Source organism: Camellia sinensis, chromosome 10 (genome assembly GCF_055761805.1).
Source record: "Camellia sinensis isolate YWXY chromosome 10, ASM5576180v1, whole genome shotgun sequence".
Classification (NCBI taxonomy): Eukaryota; Viridiplantae; Streptophyta; class Magnoliopsida; order Ericales; family Theaceae; genus Camellia; species Camellia sinensis.
The window spans coordinates 29,622,948-29,635,533 of record NC_138970.1 but is presented as its reverse complement, the minus strand read 5'-3'; the positions used below and the strand labels follow the sequence as shown (position 1 = coordinate 29,635,533).

The following is a 12,586-nucleotide window of genomic DNA, read 5'->3' as shown; positions in this document are numbered from 1 at the left end:
GATACTTGCGAGTATGCTTTATTTATTTATTTTCTTTCAACAAATAGCAGGGCACTGGCGAGTGTGCTTATTCACTTATTTGATTTTGATAATTAATATTTGATAGCAGAGCACTGGCGAGTGTGCTTTTTTGTTAATTTGTTTCATTTTAATTGATAGTAGAGTACTTGCAGGTGTGTTTTTTTTATTATTTCCGTTCAATTGATAGCAAAGCACTGGTGGGTGTGCTTATTTGTTCATTTTCTTTTAAGAATTGATGATTTATAGTAGAGCACTGGCGGGTGTGCTTTTTTCTATTTTCTTTTAACAATTGATAATTGAAAACAGAGCACTGGCGGGTGTGCTTTTTTCTATTTTCTTTTAACAATTAATAATTGAAAGTAGAGCACTGGCGGGTGTGCTTTTTCTATTTTCTTTTAACAATTGATAATTGAAAACAGAGCATTGGTGAGTGTGCTTTTTTCTATTTTCTTTTAACAATTGATAATTGAAAGCAGAGCACTGGAGGGTGTGCTTATTTGTTCATTTTGTTTTAATAATTGATAATTGAAAGCAGAGCACTAGCGGGTGTGTTTTTTTTTTTATATTTTACTTTATAGTAAGGTACTTGCAGGTGTGTTTTTGAATTTCTTTCCTTTGAATTGATAGCAGAGCATTGGCTGGTGTGCTTATTTATTTGTTTGATTTTAATTTATAACAGGGCATTGATGAGTGTGCTTTTTAATTTGTTTGTTTCATTTTAATTGATAGTAGAGTATTTGTAGGTGTGCTTTCTTATTAGTTGCGTTTAATTGATAACAAAGCACTGGCGGGTGTGCTTATTTGTTCGTTTTCTTTCAAAAAATGATAATTGAAAGCAGAGAATTGGCGGGTGTGCTTTTTTATATTTTAATTTATAGTAGGGTACTTGCTGGTGTATTTTTGAATTTATTTGCTTTGAATTAATAACGGAGCACTGGCAGGTGTGCTTATTTATTTGTTTGATTTTAATTTATAAGAGGGCACTGGCGAGTGTGTTTTTTTGTTGATTTGTTTGATTTTAATTTATATTATGGTATTTACGAGTGTACTTTTTTATTATTTGCATTTAACTGATGCCAAATCTGCACATCTGTTATCTACGTGCACATCTGTTGTCTATGCGATTTGTTATGTAGATATGATGGATGAACCTGAAAGTAGTAGGCAGAAAGAGATCAACAGTGAAATTGACAATCAAGTTGCTCCGGGTGGCAAGGATGATGTTGTTAATAGGAAAGAAGGGTTAGCTTCCCAAACCTATGATAGTTTACGAATGCTTACTAAGGTTGATGTTTTGCAAATGAAATTCAATTAAGAGGAGGATGCTTATTCTTTCTACAATGCATACGCTAAGGTCATCGGTTTTAGCGTACGAAGAAGTAGGAAATGAATTTGTGGAGAACAAATTTGTAGAGAGTAGGAAATGGGTTTGTTCAAGGGAAGGTGAAAGAGAAAAGAAATACTTACAACGTGTGGAACGGGGAAGAACTCCCAGGGCAAAAACTAGACTTTTTTGTAGTGCCACATTTCGTGTGTGTTATGACAAGACAATTAAAAAATATGTTGTGACCCACTTTGTAGAGGAACACAACCATCCTTTGGCAGCATCACACTGCGTCCCTTTTCTGTGGTCACATATGTCAAGACCCAACCCCAGAGGCTTAGAATTGGAATCGTGACTTACTGACTTATTCTTATTCAAAACAAATTAAGCTGCGCAAGCGAAAATAAAAAAATAATTAAACAGAAATTTTACTTCATGCTACTATTTAAGAAAGAGGAAATACATTTCTAGGGCTTTCATTATTTTATTATTCAGTGACCAGCCCCGAATAGAGACAAAAGGAAGCAAAAATATAAAAAAAAGAAAGGTAAAATAGTGGTTTAACAACTGTCCATGAGCAGGTTCCATTTCGTGGGGTTATGGGTTTCCCTTACATCTCGTCACCTAAAAGGGTAACAGCTATAAACACACAACAGAGTGAGAAATATTATGCCAAGAGTGTAGGGAATACAAAATAACAATGGATGATTAGTTAGGCTAAAATATTTGCATAATTTAATTTAAAACAACAATTTATTTAAAGTGGCTGAATATAGAAATCATGTAAATAATTAATCATAACCACGGTATAAAACAGAACAGAACAGAGGTCACCGAGGTGACAATCAGAACAGAGGTCAATGGATCCATGACAAACAGAGGACTACAAAGTGGTCAAACAAAGGCTAGTGGTTATTTAAGTCCCCCAAGGCGTGGGACTCCCGTGGTGGCATTTACAAAACATAATTTTTTATAAGGTTATAGTCAAATATATACTAAAATTTAAACAAACATATCCATGGGTTTCTTTTTAAGTAAATAGAGTTTAGAAAGTAACCCACGTAACTGAAGTAGTTTATAAAACATAACTTTTATTTATATAACTTAATAAAATATAACTTGTATAAACTAAGCTGTGGTAACTCAAAACATTCGTAAAACATATAATGATAAATCTAGACATAATATAACTCACCTTAATTATAGCCCTTAGCCTTACTTTACTATCAGAACTTCCCTACTATCAACTCCTCACTCTCACTTACGTACCTCGCTCTCTCGGCTTCCACCCTTTTTGTTCTTTCGTTTTTTCCTTCAGTAGTTCATCACACCCTTGCCTCCTTTTTATACTATGAGCCAAGCCTCATTTGGAGTGCCACATACCCCCCCCCCCTCTCTTAGCAGGCATAATGAGGCCAGGGGTGGAGTTCTTAATTGCAAATTTAAGATGGGATTTGAGATAAGTATAAATCTTATACTTGGGCCTTGTTACATACTTGGGCCTTTTTCTTTTTTTTTTCTTTCTTTTGGGCCGAAGCTTACAATCTTTGCCGGGCAACTAACTTATTTCTTTGTATTCATTTATTTATTTGTTTTAGTGTTAAATTATTATTTATTACTATCTTTAGGTTGACCCAATTAATATTACAATTCCATAAATGTGTTAATTTGTTCCCACATAATAATTTCCAATTAATCCTATAATCCAATGCCAAATTAGATTTATATATTTATTTATTTAATAGTCTATCATCACATGCCACTATAATTATATATAATTCTAAATATTTATGTGGACTTAATTAAACGTTCGGGGTGTCACATTTCTCCCCTTCTAATCAGAAGTTTGTCCTCAAACTTGACGTACCTTAACTTTCGAAGAGGTGCGGGTATTTAGCTCGCATATGTGCTTTGGTTTCCCATGTAGCTTCTTCGATGCGATGATTTCGCCATAAGACCTTTACCAGCGGTATGGTCTTGTTTCGTAGAACTTGATTACGATGACCGAGAATCTGCACTGGTTGTTCTTCGTAGGTAAGATCTTCTCGAACTTCCAAGTTCTTATAATCGATGACATGTTCTGGATCTCGGAGATACCGTCGGAGCATTGAAACGTGAAACATGTCGTGGATATTAGATAGCTCAGGAGGTAGTGCAAGGCGATAGGCTACAGGACCAATTATTTCCAGTATCTCAAATGGCCCGATGTAACGTGGGTTTAGCTTCCCGCGCTTTCCGAATCGGATTACTCCTCTTGTTGGTGAGATTTTGAGGAACACATGATCCCCTACTTGGAATTCCAAGTCTCGCCTCCGAGTATCCGCATAACTTTTCTGGCGGCTCTGAGTAGTGCGAATCCGCTGTTGGATGAGTTGGATTTTCTCACTTGTGATTCGCACGATTTCGGGGCCTAACAATTTCCTGTCCCCAACTTCTGTCCAGCACAGGGGTGATCGATATTTCCTTCCATACAGAGCTTCGTACGGTGCCATTCCAATGCTTGCCTGATAGCTGTTGTTATAGGCGAATTCCACTAAAGGTAGGTGCTCATCCCAGTTACCTTTGAGGTCCAACACGCATACACGTAACATGTCTTCTAACGTCTGGATTGTTCTTTCGGATTGCCCATCGGTTTATGGATGATAGGCCGTGCTGAACTTCAGTGTAGTTCCCAAAGCTTCTTGCAATCTATTCCAGAAATGAGACACGAAATGAGGATCTCGGTCAGACACGATTGATACTGGGATACCATGCAACCGAATAATCTCCTTGATATATAAAGTGGCAAACTTATTCAGATGGTACATGATTTTGATTGGTAGAAAGTGTGCTGACTTTGTTAATCGGTCTACTATAACCCATATTGCATCATTCTTTGAAAAAGACTGTGGTAGCTCGACCACGAAGTCCATAGTAATGTGTTCCCATTTCCATTCAGGAATAGAGAGTGGTTGCAGTAGCCCTGCCAGTCTCTGATGTTCTGCTTTAACATGCTGACAATGCAGACATTTAGAAGCATGGTTTACTATATCTCTTTTTATTCCAGTCCACCAGTAATGTTCCTCCAGATCATGATACATCTTTGTGTTGCCAGGGTGGACTGCAAATCTCGAGTTATGAGCTTCCTCTAGTATCTTCTTCTTGAGTTCCGGGATATCGGGTATGCAAATTCGATTCCAAAATTTCAGTATCCCATTGCTTATAATGAAATCAGGATCAGGCGTGCTTCCTTGTTCCTCGTACCTTTTCTTCAAGAGTTTATCTTCCCATTGGCATGCTTTAATTTCTCCAATCAATGTAGGCTCCACGGTTACATTGGCGAGCAACCCGTTGACCTTGCGAGAAACGAGAGTGCATGCCAAGCTTCTTGTTGACTTTCGGCTCAGTGCGTCTGCTACCACGTTAGCTTTGCCCGGATGGTGATGGATTTCTATATCGTAGTCTTTCATAAATTCTAACCACCACCGTTGCCTCATATTCAGTTCCTTCTGTGTAAATAGATATTTTAGACTCTTGTGGTCAGTATAAATCTCGCAGGTTGTACCGTAGAGATAATGACGCCAGATTTTGAGAGCAAAGATCACCGCAGCCAATTCCAAATCGTGAGTCGGGTAGTTCTTCTCGTGAGTCTTCAATTGTTGTGACACATAAGCAATAACTTTTCCGTCTTGCATGAGAACGTAACCCAACGCATTGTATGAGGCATCACTATAAATTACGAACCCATCTGATCCGGTAATGAGTGCTAGTATAGGGGCTAACACAAGTCGACCTTTTAATTCTTGAAAGCAACGCTCCTGTTTATCAGTCCATTCAAAGGGTGTGTTCTTTTGAGTTAGCTGGGTCAAGGGCGATGCTATCTTTGAGAAATCTTGCACGAAGCGTCGATAATAGCCAGCTAGACCCAAGAAACTTCAGATTTCTGACACATTAGTAGGTCGTGGCCAGTCCACGATTGCTGTAACTTTTTGGGGGTCAACCGAGATGCCATCTTTATTAATGACGTGACTGAGAAAGTGTACACTAGTGATCCAGAATTCGCATTTCTTCAACTTGGCATACAGTTTATGATCACGTAGTGTTTGTAAAACCATTCGCAAGTGTTGCTCGTGAGCTTCTGGTGACTTGGAGTATATGAGGATGTCGTCAATGAAGACGATGACGAACTCATCAAGATAGGGTTTGAACACTCTGTTCATGAGGTCCATGAAGGCTGCTGGGGCATTTGTGACGCCAAAAGGCATGACGAGAAATTCGTAGTGTCCATAACGGGTTCTGAAGGCAGTCTTTTCAATGCTTTCCGTTTTAACTTTTAGTTGATGGTAGCCGGAACGTAAGTCAATTTTGGAAAATACTTGTGCGTCTTGAAGTTGATTAAACAAGTCATCGATTCGCGGTAGAGGATATCGATTCTTGATGGTAACTTTATTCAGCTCCCAGTAATCGATGTATAATCTCATCGTGCCATCCTTTTTCTTCACGAACAGTACTGGAGCTCCCCAGGGTGAGGTACTAGGCCGAATGAAACCTTTGTCCAAGAGTTCCTGGAGTTGAGTCTTCAGTTCTTTCAATTCTGTCATCGACATGCGATAAGGAGTTTTTGATATAGGCTGCGTGCCAGGTTAGGTTTCAATGGTGAATTCGATCTCCCGATCAACTGGAATACCAGGTAGATCTTCAAGAAAGACATCCGGAAATTCTCGAACTACAAGAATTGCATCAACAATGGGGGTCGCTTTTTGTGTATCAATCACATAACAAATATAACTACCATAACCCTTTCTTAGAAGTCATTGGGCCGCCATGGAGGATATAATACAGGAAGGGTTAGAAACTTCAGCCCCATCAAAGACAAGTTCAGGTTGGTTTGGTAACTTAAGGGAGACCTTTTTGGCTTTATAATCGATAGAGGCGTGGTTGGCAGCCAGCCAATCCATACCTAAGATTATATCAAAGTTTCCAATGCGGAGGGAAATCAAGTCTATATATAAGGTTTTGCCTTTTAGGAATACAACACAAGATCTATACGCATCAGTACTACAGGCAGACTTACCAGAAAGAAAAGACACAGACAATGTATATCCTAATGGTTCGGGTGTTGATGTCAACTTGGCGGCAAAGTGTGGTGCAACAAAAGAATGAGTTGACCCAGAGTCAATAAGGACATGAGCTAAAAGACTACAGATAGAAAGTGTACCTGACATAACATTCGTGGTAACTTCTGGTTTTCCAGGTACCAAGGCAAAAGCCCGACCTTGGCATGTTTGGTCCTTCTTTTCTCTTCCAGGTCCCGCGGGTCTCCTAACTGAGCCAAAGGGACTGGCTGTAGGATTGACCATTTTTGGACAATCCCTTAGCAAGTGGCCAAACTGTCCGCATCTAAAACATGCTCCCGTGTCTCGATGGCATTGTCCCCAATGAACCCTCCCACAAGTGGGGCAATTTGGAATAGTGCCACCTCGGGGGTTGGTAGGACCTTGGTGGCCTGAGTTGGTTGTGCCCATGTTCATCTTTTTATGAGGTGCAACACCGGGCCTTCTGTTATCTCTTTCCCAGAACCGCTTCTTGTAGCTTGATTCTCCGGAACGCGAGGCTTTAATTTTCTTTTCTGCTATGTACGCCCGGTCCACCACTTCTGCATAGGTTGGCAATTTCAAGACCTCAAGTCTGTCTTTAATCCCAGCATCCAATCCTGTTTCAAATTTTCTTGCTTTTCGAGTTTCAGTGAGGATGACGTATGTTGCAAACCGAGCGAGTTGTGTGAACTTGCTCTCATATTCGGCCACCGTCATGGTTCCTTGCTTAAGATGTATGAAGTCGGATGCCTTCTGTTCCCGCAATGAATCTGGAAAGTATTTTTCATAGAATACTTCCAAGAATCTTGCCCAAGTCGTAATTTCTTCTTTGGCCAGAGTGAGAAGCCACCATTCCTGCGCATTGTCTTTGAAAGTGAAAGTGGCGAAAGTTACCTTTTGTCTCTCGGTGCAAGGTAGGGCACGAAAAATCTTTTCCATGTCTTTAACCCAAGCGTCTGCTACCATTGGGTCTGGGCCACCAGTAAATATGGTGGGTTTCAGATCCTAGAATTGTTTTATGGTAACCGGCCCTTCTCGCCGTTCTAGCGTTCCATTGTTGATGTTAATTTGCAAAGCGTGCAAAAAGCTAGTAACCGGTCTTTCCATTACTCTTTCCATCAATTCAGTGCCACTAACTGATGACTCACTTCCATTACCATTAGCCATTCTACAAGTAATAAACGAGGCATTATATTCTCAACGCAGTATATATATGTATATATGTAGCACAATATATATGTAGTACACTTTATATTTATATAAATTGCCAACATTACACATTTTTATTTATTTATATATATTTTTTTCAGTTCGCATTACATTAGTCAGAATATGTTAGTGTCCCATCCCTGCGGTAAACAAAACAAAAGTCAACAAAAGGGGATTAGAACATATCAAGATCAACATACAAAAGATTTTCTACTATCCAGATCTAGAGTGGTGGGTTAGATGGGCCGAAAAACCAGGGGAAATAGTGCTGCATAAAAAGCTCAAACTCCCACCCTAACTGGACTACACCAAAACATACCCATGCTACCTGGACCGTAAAAATGGGGATAGACCGTATATGACCCACAAATGCTCGGTCGACAATCCAAACAGGTGTCTCAACATATGACAGATCATTTTCGAAGTCAACATTTGGAATATTAATGATCTCCAGTGGGTTAGGGACTGTGGTGAAGATATAATCCTCGGGGTACACGTTCCCTCTCCTGGCTGCAAACTCTGGAGGTAGAGGGCCTATAATATAATGCGGGCAGTCATGACGCGGGGCGACGCCAAGGACGCGAGATGGTCCGAGAAAACGTCTGCGTGTATGGGCAAGGCTGTGCCTCCATAATAAGTGTGGGACGTCGGTAGGGTCAACCTGGATATAAATTGGCCGACCCATCAATCGGCCAAGGCTTGGGTGTAATCCCCTAACTATTTCCTCAGAATCTCCCCAACCCTCAGGTGAGGCGGGGGCGGCGTGTTCAGCTAAAATTTCATCTAAATTGATGGCCTGGAGGTCATTCCAAAAAGCATCATCAAGATAAATCTCCGACATCCCTACAACACCAGAATAAATGTGAGATTTTTACACAGGGAAAAATTAACGTTACAGGTAAATATTGATTATGATTATTATTTTATTTTTATTTTCCTATATTTTTCTTAGCTATATGGTTTTATTTATAGATTTCTTTATAACCTTTTTTTTTTTTTTGAACCGTTGCTCTGATACCACCTTTGTCAAGACACAACCCCAGAGGCTTAGAGTTGGAATCGTGACTTACTAACTTATTCTTATTCAAAACAAATTAAGCTGCGCAAGCGAAAATAAAAAAATAATTAAACAGAAATTTTACTTCATACTACTATTTAAGAAAGAGGAAATACATTTCTAGGGCTTTCATTATTTTATTATTCAGTGACCAGCCCCGAATAGAGACAAAAGGAAGCAAAAATATAAAAAAAAAGAAAGGTAAAATAGTGGTTTAACAACTGTCCATGAGCAGGTTCCATTTCGTGGGGTTATGGGTTTCCCCTACATCTCGTCACCTGAAAGGGTAACAGCTATAAGCACACAACAAAGTGAGAAATATTATGCCAAGAGTGTAGGGAATACAAAATAACCATGGATGATTAGTTAGGCTAAAATATTTGAATAATTTAATTTAAAACAACAATTTATTTAAAGTGACTGAATACAGAAATCATGTAAATAATTAATCATAACCACGGTATAAAACAGAACAGAACAGAGGTCAATGGATCCATGACAAACAGAGGACCACAAAGTGGTCAAACAGAGGCTAGTGGTTATTTAAGTCCCCCAAGGCGTGGGACTCCCGTTGTGGTATTTACAAAACATAATTGTTTATAAGGTTGTAGTCAAATATATACTAAAATTTAAACAAACATATCCATGGGTTTCCTTTTAAGTAAATAGAGTTTAGAAAGTAACCCACGTAACTGAAGTAGTTTATAAAACATAACTTTTATTTATATAACTTAATAAAATATAACTTGTATAAACTAAACTGTGGTAACTCAAAATATTCGTAAAACATATAATGATAAATCAAGACATAATATAACTCACCTTAATTATAACCCTTAGCCTTACTTTACTATCAGAACTTCCCTACTATCAACTCCTCACTCTCACTTACGTACCTCTCTCTCTCGGCTTCCACCCTTTTTGTTCTTTCGTTTTTTCCTTCATTAGTTCATCACACCCTTGCCTCCTTTTTATACTGTGAGCCAAGCCTCACTTGGAGTGCCACGTACCCCCCCTCTCTTAGCAGGCATAATAAGGCTAGGGGTGGAGTTCTTAATTGCAAATTTAAGATGAGATTTGAGATAAGTATAAATCTTATACTTGGGCCTTTTTCTTTTTTTTTTCTTTCTTTTGGGCCGAAGCTTACAACCCTTGCTGGGCAACTAACTTATTTCTTTGTATTCATTTATTTATTTGTTTTAGTGTTAAATTATTATTAATTACTATCTTTAGGTTGAACCAATTAATATTACAATTCCATAAATGTGTTAATTTGTTCCCACATAATAATTTCCAATTAATCCTATAATCCAATGCCAAATTAGATTTATATATTTATTTATTTAATAGTCTATCATCACATGCCACTATAATTATATATAATTCTAAATATTTATGTGGACTTGATTAAACGTTCGGGGTGTCACAACATAGGTTTGTAACAAGTGCAGACCAAGCTCAAGCAAAGGCCATACGCAATGTGGGTATCAGAACGAGTCAAATCATGGATTTTATGGTCCATCAATCAGGGGTTATGAAAAGGTGGGCTTCTTGCACAGAGATTTGCACAACCAATTCCAAGCTGAGCGCAAAGTACAACTCGCAGAAGGAGATGCAGAGGGTACCTTAGGATAATTATCAGCTAAACTAGATGGAGATCCATTATTTTTTTCAAGTACAACGTTGATAAGGATAACCGGTTGGACAAGATTTTCTGGGCAGATGGTAGGTCTCGGATGGACTATACTGCATTTGGTGATGTATTGGTATTTGATACAACTTATCATACAAATCTGTATAAGAAGCCATTTGTGATTCTAGCTTATGTAAGCAACCATTTTATGACAATCATATTTGGATGTGCTTTGTTGCCTGATAAGACAATGGAGACATACACGTGGGTGTTGGAAACGTTAATAGAGGCCATAGATGGACAACGACCCATCTCTATTGTAACAGATGGTGATAGGGCAATGCGTCAGGCAATCAAAAGAGTTATTCCAAATTGCAGACATCGTTTATGTTCTTGGCATCTGGAGAAAAATGCCTCAACGAATGTCCACATACCAGAATTTACTAATGATTTCGCACAGTTGATGTTAAAGAAATGTAAAATTGTTGAGTTTGACAATGCCTGGGCTCGTATGGCGAAAAAATACAAGTTGGAGAACAATAACTGGGTGTTGGAGATTCACCGTAAGCATGATAAGTGGGCTGAGGCGTATCTTCATAGTCACATGTTTGCTGGGATGAGGAGCACTCAACGTATCGAGGGTATGAATGCATATTTCAATATGTTCCTAGAACAAAAGGTAAGGTTGTACGAATTTGTAGCACAATATGATAGGGCTCTTGCTAGGATGCGTGTTAATGAGACAGAAACAGAATCTAAAACAGAGAATAGTTTCCTGGTTTTGACTATGCCATTGAGAAGTTTGGAAAAACATGCAGCTAAGCTCTTTACTCGAAAGATTTTTTTCATTGTTTCGACGTGAAATTAGCAAATAGGGTAAATTGTTTGTGATGGAAAGAGTTGAGTTGGAGGATCATCACACCTATCATTTTGGTGAGTACAAGGCACCAACAAGAACATGGATGGTTGAGTATTTTCCAGCAGATATCACAATAAAATGTTGTTGCTTGAAATTTGAGTCGTTTGGCATCCCTTGCTGCCATATGGTTGCTGTCATGAAATCTGAACAATTAATGTGTATTCCACCGAGTTGTGTCTTGAAGAGATGGACAAGACATAGTAGGTCAGGATATCATCAACCAAGTCTTACCCAAATTTCAAGCACCCTAACACAGACAGCCCGGTTCGGTATACTGAGCTCATGTTTCAGTGAAATGTCATATTATGCCTCACACGTAAACAACGATTTTGAAGAGGCAAGGGAAATGGCTTTCCAGATGACATTGAAGATGAAAAAGCGCTGGGCAATGCGAACAGAATATAATACTGAGGTTGGGGACAAAAATATTGCACCTAAACTATGTGGTGTTGGTGATCCTAATGTAGTGAAGACCAAAGGGAACCCCGGAGGGACATCTTCTATGGGTAAACCTCCAAAACCAAGGGGGTATGGGTGTTGTAGGTACGGTACTTTAATTGCATGTCCTTTTTCCATCTTGTTGCATGTACATGATTACTAAAATTGTTTATGCATTATTTGCTATTGTAGGAGCATCGGACACACGAAGCGGAGGTGTAAAAAATTAGCTTCAACTAGCCGGAGAGAGGGTAGCGACTCAGACATTGAAACATTCATGACCACAGAGTTGGATCCCCACATGGAAGATATCGATGAATCGACAAATTCTCAAGTGTAGTTTAGTTTTATGATGAGCCTTATAGTGATCGATACATTGTTTTTGCAAGGAGACATTAGTGCATATTAGTTACGTTTTGTTGATGTCTTAGGTGTTTTTATCTTTCACAATATCCATAAATTTCTTAGTTTGGAGAATCATTTAAAAAATAAAGGTGAATAAATCCCAAATATGTTTGCTCGACTACTGTCCTTAAGTTGGATGAGCTGTCCTTACGTTGGATGAATTTACAATCATTACTAATATTGCAACGTGTCTCTCTCTCTTTTTCAGCCCTATTATTTGTTTTTCTTTTTAATGAATAACAAAGAATGCATAAATATGGCTATGCCACCCCAAACATGTATGGCTTCCTTCATATTTCAGTTTTGATTTTTTGAAATTGCCTCGTTTTCTTATCAAAATTGACATCTGTCTACCTTGTTTTACATGTTAACATGTAAATTTCTTAGTTTGGGGAATCATTTAAAAAATAAGGGTGAATAAATCCCAAATCTGTTTGCTTGACTGTTGTCCTTAAGTTGGATGAGTTGTTCTTATATTGGATGAGTTTACAATCACTACTAATAT

General features: G+C 38.5%; 3 protein-coding genes across 3 annotated transcripts; 1 reads left to right on the top strand and 2 right to left on the bottom strand.

Moving 5' to 3' along the window:
* Nucleotides 1-3,213: 3,213 nt before the first annotated feature.
* On the bottom strand, nt 3,214-4,794 carry LOC145800261 (uncharacterized). The gene is made up of 2 exons (XM_082889925.1): nt 4,301-4,794; nt 3,214-3,766 (listed from the first exon to the last, which is right to left on the bottom strand). Exons 1-2 carry the CDS (start codon nt 4,792-4,794, stop codon nt 3,214-3,216), a joined length of 1,047 nt encoding a protein of 348 aa, XP_082746051.1.
* A 1,173-nt stretch (nt 4,795-5,967) lies between these two features.
* On the bottom strand, nt 5,968-7,386 carry LOC145800260 (uncharacterized). The gene is made up of 3 exons (XM_082889924.1): nt 6,399-7,386; nt 6,165-6,284; nt 5,968-6,080 (listed from the first exon to the last, which is right to left on the bottom strand). Exons 1-3 carry the CDS (start codon nt 7,384-7,386, stop codon nt 5,968-5,970), a joined length of 1,221 nt encoding a protein of 406 aa, XP_082746050.1.
* Nucleotides 7,387-10,422: 3,036 nt separating this feature from the next.
* On the top strand, nt 10,423-11,181 carry LOC114279569 (protein FAR1-RELATED SEQUENCE 5-like). Its single transcript, XM_028221827.2, has one exon. It carries the CDS (start codon nt 10,423-10,425, stop codon nt 11,179-11,181), a length of 759 nt encoding a protein of 252 aa, XP_028077628.2.
* The last annotated feature ends 1,405 nt before the right edge of the window (nt 11,182-12,586 follow it).

Bases quoted from the DNA above. Each gene is read 5' to 3' on its own strand.
- LOC145800260 (XM_082889924.1), bottom strand. From the start codon at position 7,386: ATGGTAGCAGACGCTTGGGTTAAAGACATGGAAAAGATTTTTCGTGCC. The intron at 6,285-6,398 runs GTAAGTCTGCCT...ATATAATCTTAG, and splicing joins GTCTGTGTCTTTTCTTTCTG to GTATGGATTGGCTGGCTGCC. The intron at 6,081-6,164 runs GTATTATATCCT...ATACACAAAAAG, and splicing joins TGAAGTTTCTAACCCTTCCT to CGACCCCCATTGTTGATGCA.
- LOC114279569 (XM_028221827.2), top strand. From the start codon at position 10,423: ATGGACTATACTGCATTTGGTGATGTATTGGTATTTGATACAACTTAT.
- LOC145800261 (XM_082889925.1), bottom strand. From the start codon at position 4,794: ATGAAAGACTACGATATAGAAATCCATCACCATCCGGGCAAAGCTAAC. The intron at 3,767-4,300 runs GCAACCACTCTC...AGTTGGGGACAG, and splicing joins CAGAGACTGGCAGGGCTACT to GAAATTGTTAGGCCCCGAAA.